Consider the following 14,957-nt stretch of genomic DNA (forward strand, 5'->3'; position numbering starts at 1 on the left):
GACATATTTTATTTATCTATTTGAAAAAATAAAAATAATTATTATTAAATAAAATGAGTAAATAATACATTTAAACAGCATGTAGCCTTCAAATGTTTATAAGTAAATACTGCTTATAAAAGATCAAGTGAAAAATTAGTGATAAAATCAAGGACAAAGATAGACAGGTCTATTAGTTTGCATTCACACTCCAAGGATTAATGCATTTTGACATGCAGTATCAGATTGTGCATTTAAATACAGTTGTAAATCCAGAAACTGTGCAGTGTACTTAGCAGCATGAAAAACAAAACTTTAATTCAAATGTGTATGGGTTATAAAGAAAAAGCGATCAAAGAGCGCTCCCTTTATAATCACTGAAGCTGTCAATAACTTAGGCTATGTTCAGCACCTGCTTACTGAGATTTACAGTCCTGCAGAAACTCGACAAAGCTGCCTACACGGCACAATGAATCTCTTATTTACATTGTGTTTACCCTTTGTTGGTAATAATGAAAGGATTTGCAAGCGTGCAGAACTAAATCGCGCTGTGAACAAAAGGTTTTGAATGGTTGAGTGGCCACTGCGTTCACACACTCAACAGCTATGTCTGTGATGCAGTTTTTTATTTTGCAAATATTTACTGCTACAATGATCAATACCGAAGTACCGGTACTTTTAACAACCCTACTGGGACCACTGTTATTATTTATTCTAATAATATTACAATTTGTTTGGTGCCAGGACCACTGTTATTATTAATAACAGAAATGAACTAAATAATAATTATTATTATTATTATTATTATGTGGTTGTGGCACTAAAAAATAGAAAGTGGACTAAGACCTGATCACAAGTAAAATGAACCAAAATGAGATCTGAGCCACTTTTATTGGCCAAGTTTATTGATCAAGTTTTTTCACTCCAAGACCATAAAAGTAACCTATATGACTCATGTTCAGTATTCAAAGTCTTTAGAAGGCTAAATAACCGTGGGTTTGGAACAATATGAGGGTGAGCACATAATGACAGACTATTCCTTGTAGGACAGAGGAAGTGGTGAAATGAGGGATTGGGGTTTTGAAATAGGCTTTGTTGAACATGAAGGGATTTGGCCAGTGTAGTGGATTGGTTTACCTGCCGAAGGGCTTTCGAAGACTGGGGTGGTAATACGTTAACATACCGGGGGTCATTACATTCACAGGACAGCCTCCACTATATTCCTCCTTTGCCCAGTCCTGAAAAAACAAGACAACAATTAACATTTTGCAGCAGTCAGCGTCAATGTGAAATCTAATTTCGGGCTAATAAATGATCTGAGAAACATTTACACTCTGTGGTTTGATGTAGCTTGTCCTTTATTTCTTAGAAGAGACACATTTATTATGCAGGTGCCTTTTGCATTGACACTAACAAAACATTTAGACGTCTGGCAGACAACATTTGGCAGAAAGTCATCTTGTTTCTCTTCTCACTGAGCAGGTTACTTTTATATAAATGCAGCTTCACATTATCATAAACTCCCTACAACCCCCTATTTCTCACTTTTAATAAGGTCACCTTAATGAATTCTGTGTGGATTAGACTACATTTAATGAACAATTATTCATTATTCACCATTAGAGCCCTGTAGCCTTTCTTCACGAAATACCCTGCTGGCATCTTGGTTAATGTTGAATGTTCTTAAATGCTCTTGTGGATTTTTGGAGGTAGTTGAAGCAAAACCCTTAAACAATCCAAGCATGTTAACTTGTGAATAACTTATGTATAAGATTTTATTAGAAGGTTTTGGCATCTCAAACAGCTGTATTGGTAGTATGCATCACCTTTCTATGAAAATATGAATAACACAATTACAGTTAACAATTAGCTTGATACAATCAGCTGAATACTAAACACCGATGCTGTCTCCACACCACTAGGTGTCAATATAAGTCTAAGACAACTGTCCAGCACAACATAAAGAGCAGAAAAAAATATAGGGTTCTTCTCAATACTCAAAGTGATGCTTCTTCATTTCCTCGCTCCTCCGTCCTCCAGTCTGTGACCCGGAAACTGATCAAAGAAAGCCATCTTTGAAGGACATCTCAATTTTCTAATTGCACCGCGAGGAACAGGAGGCTTCCAGAGGAGCTGAGCGAGGATGCACAGGTCTATCCTATGCAGAAGTCTTTTCTTGTTGAGAAACCTGACGCACGTACTAAGGAAGCGAGGATGCACACATTAGAAATGAGAAGCACCCATAGACTGCAGCTTTGTTCGAAATCGCCTCCTATTCCCTTAAATAGGACACTATTTGAGGGGACAGCCATTTGTAGTGGTGTTCAAAACCATAGTGGACGTCATCGAGTGCACTTATTTAATCCCACAACGCACCACAATAATGAGTTTAATAAATAAAGTAAACCTAGCACACATTGTGTTTGCAAATGCATGTTAAACTCACTTGCAGAGATGCCATTTATTGCATTACTGTGAACCGAGCTGCTCTAAAAACAGCTACACGCATGCAAATGAACACAGTGCCGGTTTTCACTCACACGGCAAAGCAGGCTTTGATTTGATAATCACTATTTGATTAGATCTAACGCTATTTCAGTTTTATATAGATTAAACACTATCTGGAGGTTTTCTGAGTTGATGCACCTTTGCTTTCCACAATCCACCCATAAGCCCAACACAAGACATCTCAGGACTCTCTGAGTTGAAAAGATAGTATATTTCCTTTCTCAGTAGCAGCTCATTGTAAAAAAGGCCTTGCCATCAGTAGTCCTATATATTTCCTTTCTCAGTAGCAGTTCATTGCAAAAAAGGCCTTGCCATCAGTAGTCCTATAATTCTCTCCTGCCCTCTCCATCCGCAGGTCAAGGAGTAGCTTAAGGCTATTCTCCTTTTTCACTTAGAGTGCTAAAGTGGCCAGACACCGCTTTTGCACCAAGGTGGTAAAATGTTAACATTCTGTTGAAGCTGATGGCTGTCAAACCAATGTGCCCGTTTGTCAATCTCCATTACGCCTTCAGCACGATCTATGTCGCCTTTTTACCTCTCAGGGGGAATAAATTCCCATTTCTTTTGTGAAATTGTGCTTTTTAGGCACAGTGGAGGACTGGTTCTCAGCTTTGGCCAACTAGGAATAGAGGTGGCTGCAGAGATTTCCATTTCACTTGACGCCTGTGGCGAGTGTCACATGGAGGCTTGTCAAAGTCATAGAGGGAGCTTGCACAGAGGTGATGAACTCTAGCAGTTCTTAACAGGTTTCATGCCTTATTTTGGACAATGTGTGTTATATTCACATGCGGACTCATTCAGTGAGAACAGAAGCAACAAACTGAGAGCTTTGGCATTTGGATCCATTCAAGACTCTGAGATGTTTTCACTGTCAATTTTTCATCCATTCATTTTGAAACCGCTTGTTCAATATAAGGGCACTGGGATACTGGGCCTATCTCTGTATCCCGGGCCGTACATTATCACATAATGTATCAAGTGTTGGTGGAATTGAGTAAATTTGAAAGAGTATCATACTGGTTAGGATGTCAATTTTGAGTATGAACCCCCTAATTAAACACTGAACCATCAAAATTAGTAGGTCTTTCAAAAAAAAAAAAAAAAACACTTAGCAGCCTTATTTTTATTGTCACGATCTGGCTCAGCATGGAATACGATGAAGACGAAATAAGAATAAACAGGCTTTAATAGCAGAATGCATACATAACCAAACTTAGCTAGCGCGTTAACGAGAACCGACAGGAAACAGAGAACAATGAGGAACTAAATACACAGAGCTAACGAACATGGTGAATGACAGCTGGTGAGATGGGTGTCCATGGTAATTGATGATGGCGTGAAACTGAGACATGGGAAAACAGGAACTAAAGAATACAAACTAAAAGTCAATGAAAACAAAACTAAAAGAACATGACTGTTACATTACACCCCCTCGAGAAGGTGTGGCCTCGCGCCATGATGCGGAGAAGGAGGCGGCTTCGGAGGCGGACGAGGAGTAGACGTAGGGCTGGCGAAAGACAGGTAGGCTTATAGCCTAAACCAGGAAGGAGATGATGGTAGGAATGGCCATGGAGGAACAGGAGGTGGTAGTAGCCATTGAGATGGATGAACTGGATGAACCCCAGATGGCCAGCCAGGTAGTGCCCCATGGTGACGTTGCTGTAGGGAGGAGCCATGGTGGTACAACATCCAACGCCTCCATGGGGGAGGGACGACAGGGACATTGCCGATGGGGAAAGAGTCCTGGGCTCAGGTTGATGGAATCCCCCAGCCTGGTCGAGGATGGCTCATTGGAAGCCCCAGGTGAATCCCTGACGCAGTGAGGAGGTGATGGGTGAACAATAGGGCAGACAGAAGATGATGAGGGCAGGGCTGAAACTAGAACTGGTGATGGAAGAGGGAGGGTGTAACTTATCTATCTCCCAGTCCAGTATGCATTCACACACTGCGGCGAGGTTGTGGCCAGGGAACTCTTCTATTCCCTCGAACTCCTCTAATATCCCCTCTGTCATGGGCTCGATCGGCAGGTCCGATGACCCGGGCTCAGGCTCCGGTGCGATGGTAAGCACGTCCACTTCTCCTTGTGTCAGCAGCTCCATCGCGGCAGGCACTAGCACTCCGTCTGTCGTGAACTCCGGCTGTCGCTCTCTGTGTCGCAGGGTGGTTGTGGGCTGGGCTCTGGGGTTGTAGATGTGAGTGTTGTTGTGAATTGGGAGTGCTCACTTTCCAGACAGCGGAAATTGGCCTCCCTCCATGTTCCCTCCGTCATATCTGGTAAATCATGCGGCTAGTAGTAATTAGTCCCTATCCAGAATAATGATTTCAGAGTCCCGTCATTGAAAGCAGTCCATTGGGCTAGTGTGCAGAAATTAACAGAATAGTCCAGCAAAGAAAGTCTGTCTAAAGCAGAGAACATAACTGCATAATCCATTTTGATTGGTCGGTTCTTCTGTCACGATCTGGCTCACTTACTTATTTGATCATTAAGGTGCTTATTTCTTTGCTTATTTCTTTACTCAATATTGAATTTGAGTAAAACATTTGCTTTATATATGATAATCTTTTTCTATTTTGCTAGCAAAGGTGGAGTGTATATTAACAAATCAGGTCATTTCCCGGTTGTGAGGTAAAAGCATAGCCTAATCATTCCTGTATCTGACTTTGAGTATTCCATTTATTATGTCTGTTGTAATGTTAAATAAAGCATTAAAAACTAAAGAGTATTTCAACATGTCAGCGGGAAATTTATGGACGCATATCCTCTCATGCCGTTAGAAATGCAGCATTTTTACTGTAGGACTTCTGCACAAGATGAAAACAGTTTTTTTAAAGTTTCTTGGGTCAAGAAAGAGTTGGAGTTTGTGATATTTCCTCCTCCCTATAGCTCCCGCGAAAAGCTCACTCTGTCTGGATACACGTAAATGCACAGTAATGACATTTTCCTGTCATATAGCCTATCACATATGTGCACTTCAATAAGCCCAAAGAACGCATGTTAATGTGTTTACATGCCGGGAGAAACGGGTAAGGGGCAAAAATCGAGCTGTGTCAATCGGTTTATGCTTAAGCCTTTTATGACTTTACTCCAATAAAGGAAAACAGGTAAACGCATTTACATGTCCACATGCATTGTCAGCTTATTCAGCATAATCGGGTTAAGAATGTGAACGTAAACGCGCTCACTTATTTCCTGAAAGTGAAAGCAAAAACTGATGCATCTGTCGCTGCATTAACGGCGAATTCTCTCAGAGAGGACGATCAATCTACCTTAACAAAAGCTGATAACGGTTAATCTTAATTTACTGGTTAAATATTTCTCTAATGGACCATACTTTAATGACAGTGAAAAAAAAAAAAATAATTCTTGTTAAACAAGTTTTTTAAGTCAGCGTTTGAAGCTGCTTTTGATTTTCATAGATTACTCTAATAATAATAATTTGTAATTGTATTGTTTTTAGTGTTATTAGTGTGATTAAAAGTTGTCGCCTTGCGTTGACTGCGTCTCAGTCAAAAAGCTGCGCTTGAACACACCAAATTGACTAAAGGTGACTGCCAACTAGTATGTGCGTTCTGCGCCTATTAGGTAAATACAACAACATGACATATTACACTGTGCCATTATTTATTTGGCAAAAACATTATTTATTTAGCAAAAACTGGAGAATCCATGTGTGACAAACTAAGTACACCCTTACAGCTTCCATAGGAATTAAGAGTGTAAGTAGCAGTCAGGAGCCGATACGTTTTTGGAGTTTGCTGGTCTGGAGCCTCAATGTGTGTGTGTTAAAACAATGCCAAGCAGGAAAGACACCAGCAATGATCTTAGAGACCAATCTGGGAAGGGTTATACGGCCATTTCCAAACAATTTGAAGTCCATTATTCTACAGTAAGGAAGATAATTCACAAGTGGAAAACATTCAAGACAGTTGCCAATCTTCCCTGGAGTGGATGTCCCAGCAAATTCACCCCAGGGTCAGACGGTGCAATGCTCAGAGAAACTGCAAAAAACTCAAGAGCTACATCTCAGACTCTACAGACCTCAAATAATATGTTAAATGTTAAAGTTTGTGGCAGTAGAATTAGGAAAAGACGGGACAAGTATGGCATGTTTGGAAGGGCTGCCAGGAGAAAGCTTCTTCTCTCTAAAAAGAACATGGCAGCATGGCTTAGGTTTGGAAAGTTGCATCTGAACAAACCACAAGACTTCTGGAACAATGTCTTTTAGACAGACGAGACCGAAGCGGAGATGTTTGGCCATAATGCATAGCGCCAAGTTAGGAGAAAACCAAACACAGCATATCAGCACAAACACCTCATTCCAACTGTCCATCATGCTGATGGAGAGATGATGATTTTTGGCTTGTTATGCAGCCACAGGACCAGGGCGCCTTGCAGTCATTGAGTTGACCATTAACAGTATTCTAGAGTCAAATGTGAGGCCATCTGTCCGACAGCGAAAGCTTGGCCGAAATTGGAACTCTTTCAATGGAACAAGAGAATGATCCTAAGCACACCAGCAAATCAACAAAAGAAAATAATCAAGGTGTTGTAATGGCCCAGTCAGTGTCCAGACCTCAACCCGACTGAAATGCCGTGGCGAGACCGTAAGAGAGCTGTGCATAAACACATAACCACAAACCTCAAGCAACGTTGTGAAGAAGAGCAGGACAAAATTCCGCCACAACGATGCGAGAGACTGATAAAGTCATATAGAAAACGATTCCATCAACTTATTGCTGCTAAAAGTGGCACTACTAGCAATTAAATTATATGGTGTAATTAGTTTGTCACCCATAGCTTTTCCATTTTGGCTTTATTTTTGTTAAATAAATAATGACACAATGTAATTTGTCATTTGTTGTTATTCATCTGAGGTTGTATTTACCTAATTTCAAGACCTGCTAAGGACCAGAAGTTTTTTTTTATTATGTTCTGATACGTAAAACCACAAAATTCTTAAGGGTGTCCTTTCTTTTTTTATTTTATTTTTTTATTCTTTTTTTTATTATATGTATGTGTGTATATATGTGTGTATATATATGTATGTATATATGTATGTATTTGTGTATGCATGTGTATGTATATATGTATATGTGTATATGTATGTGTGTATGTATGTTTTTTGTTTTTTTTTGTCACATGAGCTGTATTTGTCACATGACATACATGATTTGTATTTGTCACATGACTTGTATTTGTCACATGATTTCTTGGGTGTGCCTGATTAAGGTGATTACCTGTGTCTATTTAAAGTTGTCTTCAGTATAACATTAACATTGAGCCTGATGAAGACCTGAGGGTCGAAACGTTGCTAAAATAAACTCTTTCGGAGCAGTAATTTTCAGTGTGCGGACTTCACACTTCTTTATTTTGTCTATATTATTTAGTTGTCCTGCACCTGCGCCCAATCTGGGTGTTTGGGATGTGCACACCATTGTTGTATTTTTTGTCCTTTCTTTTTCACATGACTGTACATTTGCTACATTTAAATGAATGTACTAAAAAGGTAATATTATTTACATATTGATTAATGTCACTGTGGTGTTAAAATTAACTAAAGCATTGACATTACCATAATAAATGTATTGTAGAAACATAAGGAATCACTAAAGTTATCACTAGAAATTGCTGTTAATCAGGTTTTTCTCTTTTTTGTATTTCTTTTGACTGTGAGAAAGTTTCTCAAAGCCTTGATTCTTCTTCATAGGCATATCATACAGTTTTTAATCAGACTACTGTGTAATTTAAGATTTTATTTAAAGAAAAGCAGCACTTATGACAATTTTGCAATGTGACAATTCATTCCAGACCCCTTAAGAATAATATCCAGTTTATATTTTTACCAATTTATAAGCAAATTTGACTGAAAATCACATCGTTGACATAAATATCCAATTCATTCCTATGGGTTGTTCTGCTAAGCTTATCTGAATTAGCAACGATCACCAAAGTGGGCGGAGCTTAGCTAAAAATCAATTACCATTTATTAAAACAGCATATTTTTCTTGAAATGAATGACTTTTCCACAATGAAAGATGATTAGTCAGACACTTGCAAATGCATAAGACAAACCACCACAGACTCAAATGTGTGTTCCCTTGAAGGGGTGGTATAATGCCCTTTTCACAAGATGTAAAATAAGTCTTTGATGTCCCCAGAGTGTGTATGTGAAGTTTTAACTCAAAATACCCCACAGATATTTTTACATAGCATGTTAAAATGGTCACTTTTTGAGGGTGAGCAAAAACGCACTGTTTTGTGTCCGTTCCTTTAAATGCAAATGAGCTGCTTCTCCCAGCACAGGGGGCGGAGCTTCAACAGCTTGCACTCACACAGACATGCACTGAAAATTTCAAAAATGTTTAGCCTTTTATGTTCAAACCAGATTCAGACAATGATGGAGAGACTCAAGTAGAAGTGACAACATGTAGATTGCAACAGGATATTTCTGAATGGTTAGTTGATGAATTTATGTAGCTTGTGTGTAGTTATCTTCTAGTCATTGATTAGCATATTCTGTCTTGGCAATCTATAGACCCTTTTACTGTTTGTACACAATGATGACGTATGCGCGCGAATATTGGCAACGGAAGTATGGCGAGAATCAGCAGCGTGTCAAGCTACGCGAGCGGATTAAACAACAGATGCAAGCATTTTTTATTATGTCCTCGCTCCAATCAACACGTTTAAATCGCCTGCAGCCACTCTTCTGAAACGGCCGTGATCCTGTCGGAATAATATAAAACTTAAGCCCTTGGTGGAATATCGATTAGTGCAACCGTAAACGCAACAACCAGACATTTTGATGCTGGGAAACCGTATTGATTAATTTTCGGAGTTGCTAACACGTTAGAGCCAGTGGGGAGAAACACCACTTCCGTTGCCAAAATGCGCGCGCAGCTATTTGATCACGTGAGCTGTAAAAGGGTCTATAAATTGTGTTCAGGGGGCAGGGTTTATGTAAATTCTAGGGTTGGTGACATCACTAACCCTGGAGGAATGTCGTGTAGTCCCTACCAGCTGTTTGTTGTAGTCCTTAAAAAGCAATTTCTTTAAAAGCAAATATCTCCCTTTGCTTTGAACTTTGAGCATTGTAACTTTGCAGATGTTGTGTAATGTTGCAAACAGCAACATTACACACTAACTAAAGTTAAAAAAGTGAAATCATAATCAACCACCTCTTTAAAGGAGAACTTGGTAACTTTTTTAACTTAATAAAACTGTCTAGAAATCATTTGGATGGTTAAACAACCTGTTCTGGTGATATTGGTGACTTTCCCCGCTCCCCCCAGCGTTCCCAGGCGGAAAACCAACCTTGCAACTTGCGCACTGCCGTCCCGGCAAAGTGAAATTGGAAGTCTCGTGAGAAGCGAGAACTAGAACGAGAACGAGCGCGAAACACAAATTGCTTTACGGCAATTCGACATAAACACACACGCATGTATGATGTATTACCAGATTACTCACCTCGGTAGACATAGCTCCACGCGATACAGTTGGCTTGCTCCGATCAAAACAAACGCACATGAGCAGCGGTAGAGAGGGGGAGGAGGCCGCCGCAAGTGAGTTTTTTACGACTGTGTTGTGAAATATACGCCCCCCCACAGCTGTAGGGGGAGCTCGTGGGGAAAACATGCGACAACAAAAGGGAAAATCAGCGAAGAAGTGACTAGAGTTCGCTAGAGTTACAGAGTTCTCCTTTAAAAATACCTAAAGAAACTGACCCAGACAGCATGGTAACATTGATATAATGTTGAGTTTTGATCCAAACCATTTTGGTTGAGATTGAAATTTCAATGTTTAAAGTGTGTTGCATCAGCATTGAAATTTTGAAAGTCAACAGCACACATGGGTGAAGACAGTGACATTGAACTAAGAGTGATTTGTAGTTGATGAGCACAAGATCATTCAGGCATGTATCTCTGCAGAACACTAGTGGGTGTTTCTCAATCAGTGGGCCGTTTTCAAACCACAATAGGCATTTTCAACCGCTTTACCCGATTTGCTCTAATCCACTGGGAACTTGGTTTAGGGGTGGGCCTTCATGATTTTAGCAAGTCTGTTGAAAAACATTTATTGTAGTTTGAAATTGGCCACTGATTGGTAAACGCCCATTTTGGTTTTGCATGTGCACTTCTCAGTAATTTAATGCTTCCTCAGAGAGAAAATATAGGTGCATCCTATACAGAAGTCTTGTTTGTTGAAGCACCTGACATACATGACATCTCTAGCACAGTTTCAAACAATGGTGCATCTACCTTATTTCTGTGCCTTTGTTTTGCGTGCTTCTTTGCGTTCAATTTGTGTTATTCCTCACTGTAATTAGATTAAACAGTTATTAAAGTGTTTGAATAAAGAATCTATTTTTCTTCATTCTAAAAAATGCACCTTGCTTTAGCAAAGTTTATTAGGAATTTCCTGAATAAAGTCCTAACATCATTTAACAGATTTCTTGAAGTGCAGGAAACATGAACGTTACACTGCAAACATAGCCCATGTTTTGCATCCGTCAGTGCTTGCATGCAGAGCACATTGCTCATTTAATAGGAGTAAAGGAGTGAAGGCAGATGAAGATGAAAAAAAAAAAACTCCTGATAATGCTGACATTGAGTTGTCGACAGTGTCACGTTCTTGCCTTGGAAGGAAGACTAAATGATGAAGGATTCAAACAACATTAAAGTTTACTGGTGAGTAACATGTAAAGCGTGACCACATACAACAACGGATGAACAGAACAGGGAGTATAAATACACAGCGTGAGGACAGAGCTAAACAGGCACAGGTGGAGGAAGGTAACCTAATCAGGGACTAACAAGCACAGGTGCAGACAATCATAACTTCATGGTGACAGACAGCATAATCACCTGACCTGGGACTTGATGATATCCTGTGCCTTATCACTGCTTAATCAGATAAACATTTATATTCCTGAATCTGTATTCAATTTGAGAAATGTAACTGATTTCCATTCAGTTTAGCTTTTTTCCACTGAAACACAATAACAAAAAAACATCTTGTGTTTATTAAGAAAGTGACTGACATGGCTATTTTGAGATATTTAAAAAGATTAAGGTCTACATAAGGTGAATCTGCAGCTTCAAATGGATAGTTCAGGCCGAAATTAAAATTATGTCATCATTTATTCACCCTCAAGTTGTTCCAAACTTGTATGAATTTCTTTTTTCTGCACACACAAAAGAAGATAGAGTGAAGAATGTTGGTAACCAGACAGTTGATGGTAGCCATTGACTTCTGTGGTATTTATTTCCTACTATGGAAATCAATGGCCACCGTCAACTTTCTGGTTACCAACATTCTTTAAAATATCGTATTTGGTGTTCAACAGAAGAAAGAAACTCATACAGGTTTGGAACAACTTGAGGGTGAGTAAATGATGACAGAATTTTCATTTTGGCCTGAACTATCCCTTTAAATATATATTTTATTCTACAAGATAAACTTGTAACTTGAATGCTATGTAGTTTCACAGAAAATGAACTGAGATATAGGTAATGGCTATAGCTCAGAGGTGTTTGTTCCTCTTCATGAAGAGTTTAGCTCCAACAAACCTGCCTGGAAATTTTCATTGATCCTAATGACCTTGATTAGCTGCCTCAGGTGTGTTTAATTAGGGCTGGAGATAACATTTTTAAAGGTTGAAACGCTTTTGTCCTATGTCTCCCCCTTTCTTAAAAAAAAAAAAAGATCTTTTAATATATTTTTGTCATTGATTGATTGATTGAATAAAATAAATTGACTCAACTGCTGGAAAGGTGTCATTTATATTTTAAAAGGTTTTTGCCAAATTTTGAAATGGTCAGGAATTTGTTGACGCACCATTGAAGTGTAGTTGAAATATTAATGTTGTTTCAACATTAACTTGGTACATCAGATGGCAACATTGTTTGACATTCCTTTTCAGTTGTATTTTCAGTGTTTCAACAAAATGTATTTAGACTCAACATCACATTGTAACATTGATCAAACCATATTACCAAAGATTATTTTTGTTAATTTCAGTGTTGATTCAACAGCAGTGATGTAGATTCAACATCATAACGTTGATTCAATAGCATTACCATTGATTTTTTGTTCAACAGACTGAGGCTGCAAAAGTGATGTTGATAAAATATCACTTTGTAAAGTTGAATCAATACTATTACCGTTGATTTTTGTTTGAAATCTCAACATTTAACTGAGGGTGCAAAAGTGATGTTGATAAAATATCACTTTGTAATGTTGAATCAATACTATTACCATTGATTTTTGGTTGAAATCTCAACATTGCTTCACCATTAACTGAGGGTGCAAGAGTGATGCTAAAGCAACATCACTTTGTAACGCTAATTCAATGTAATTAGCGTCAACGCATCAACACTTACTCAACATTGTTTCAATGATTACATGCTATCTGGGGAGTGTCTTTTTTCATTTTTCAGAAAATATTTTGTTCCTAAATAAAGCTGAAGTGGAGGGTTTTGCAAGACAATGACTATAAATTATCTGACTCAGTGAACATATTGGTTGAAATTCACCACATACCTTTTCCCCATAGTGAATGTAGGTGGATGCCTCCGGGCCAAGGTACTTCACCAGGCTGGAGATGACAGCATCTCTTCTCTCCTCCATCTAAAATGAGAAAAACATAAAAAAAATTGTTTATCATCATATCATAAAAAGCCAAAGCTGCTAAAATATAACTACACTGTTGTCATTGTGAAAAAGAAGTGTGCTTGGTTGTATTGAATGTGCACTTGTTGTGTACTTTAAATCTCAGTTGTATTAAAAACTTTACTTGTAGGTAATATATTAATGAAATAAAAGGCCAATTTAAGTGTACTTAAAGAGAGAACACTATGTTTCTTAAAGGGTTAGTTCACCCAAAAATGAAAATTATGTCATTAATGACCCACATGTCACTCCAAACCCGTAAGACCTCCGTTTCTCTTCTGAAGACATCTTAAGATATTTTATATTTATTTCGAGTGCTTTCTGTCCCTCCATTGAAAGTCAATGGACGGTATACTGTTCACGTCCATAAAGGTAATAAAGACATCATCAAAGTAGTCCATGTGACATCAGTAGTGATGTTACGTCTGACACCGACGCTCCGAAGCTTGCTTCAAACTCGAACGGTCCTTGCAATGAACCACTGCTTTGGAGCTTGTATCATTACGTCACTAGTCACGTGAAAATGACTTCTGAAGCAAACACACTGGTTCACTCCTGTAGTGAACCACCTGACTGCTTTGACAGCCCAATCCAGTGTTGACAGGTTTGAAACCTGGCGGCTGTATTTCTTATAAAAGTGAAGCCAAACCATGGCAACACTGTGGGTTGCAGTAGTCGGTGTCTCTAAAGCTGGTGAAATTGTTTAAAAAAAAAAAGATATCACCTTTCACCAAAGACAAAGAAAATAATATTTCTGAATAAAAACCATACCATTTAATGAACACTTTGTCTAAGCCTTCTGCATGTACCCAAAGCACACCCTCTGCCACATTTTTGTATTATTAATTAGAGAACATATGAACATTGTTGCATAAAAATATGCATCAAAGACAGAAACTTCAAAAACCCTCTACTACATTATACAAGTACAACCAGTTACACAAGCACATCCTTTTCAACATACAAAAATATCAGTCCCACCAGTTAACAAGTTAAGAGTTCTGCTTCCCACAGCTAAACAAGATAAAGCTTTCACACATGATACTGCCCTGCTAAAAAAAAAAAAAACTATAGAAACCATTACCGAAATTCTATTGGATTTAATGGTTTTCGTGAGAATTTTATTGGTTGTAATGGGAATTATAGTGGTTTCTTTGGGTCTCTACTGATATGTGTTGGGTTCTATTGGTGGGGGCATTAAATCCTAATGGAATATGTCCCAAACACACTACAAAAAAGAATTCTGTAGTGGTTTAAATAGTAAAAGCCAATGGTTCCTATTGGTATTTTAATAGAAACCATTAGAATTTCTGTGATGGTTTCCAACTTTTTTTAAGCTGGTCTGATCTTCTGTCCTTGTCTAAAGAAATAATTACACACACTCATCATGCTTAATGTTTTATTATCAAGGTGAACACATGAAATTCATCAGTATCTGTAAAATTCACCTACATAAATGAGTTTCACAGCACTAACACTGTTTCAGCTTTGATCGCCTCGGTAAACACGTAATAAACGGGGCGTTAACATATAAGCCTACTTGCATTTTATGGTTGTCAGCTTTGTTGCATTACATTTACTTCACCGGGAGATGGTGCTGCAATTTCTATATGAATGAAGCTTCGAGTAATGAACCATTTTCGACACAATTGTATCAGAAAGCAATAATGCTTCGAAACGCTTCATTTGGCCATCACTAAACATCAGCGGGTTAGTTAAAATGTTTTGAAGCATCGAAAATACGTTTTGGTCCAAAATTAACAAAAACTACGACTTTATTCATACACCGTGCTTCTCC

The 14,957-nt window shown here is 38.4% G+C and overlaps 1 protein-coding gene across 1 annotated transcript in view; it reads right to left on the reverse strand.

Moving 5' to 3' along the window:
* The window catches only part of LOC309489580 (putative flavin-containing monoamine oxidase A), a 55,980-nt gene that overhangs the window by 4,604 nt on the left and 36,419 nt on the right, over positions 1 to 14,957 (reverse strand). The window contains exons 10-11 of the mRNA XM_082158417.1: positions 13,031 to 13,117; positions 1,117 to 1,217 (exon numbers count right to left, since the gene is read on the reverse strand). Coding sequence (XP_082014543.1) covers positions 1,117 to 1,217; positions 13,031 to 13,117 — 188 coding nt within the window. The remainder of the gene's footprint in view (positions 1 to 1,116; positions 1,218 to 13,030; positions 13,118 to 14,957) is intronic.

The sequence above is a fragment of the Leuciscus leuciscus genome (genome assembly GCF_965113295.1).
Source record: "Leuciscus leuciscus genome assembly, chromosome: 24".
In the NCBI taxonomy this organism is placed as follows: Eukaryota; Metazoa; Chordata; class Actinopteri; order Cypriniformes; family Leuciscidae; genus Leuciscus; species Leuciscus leuciscus.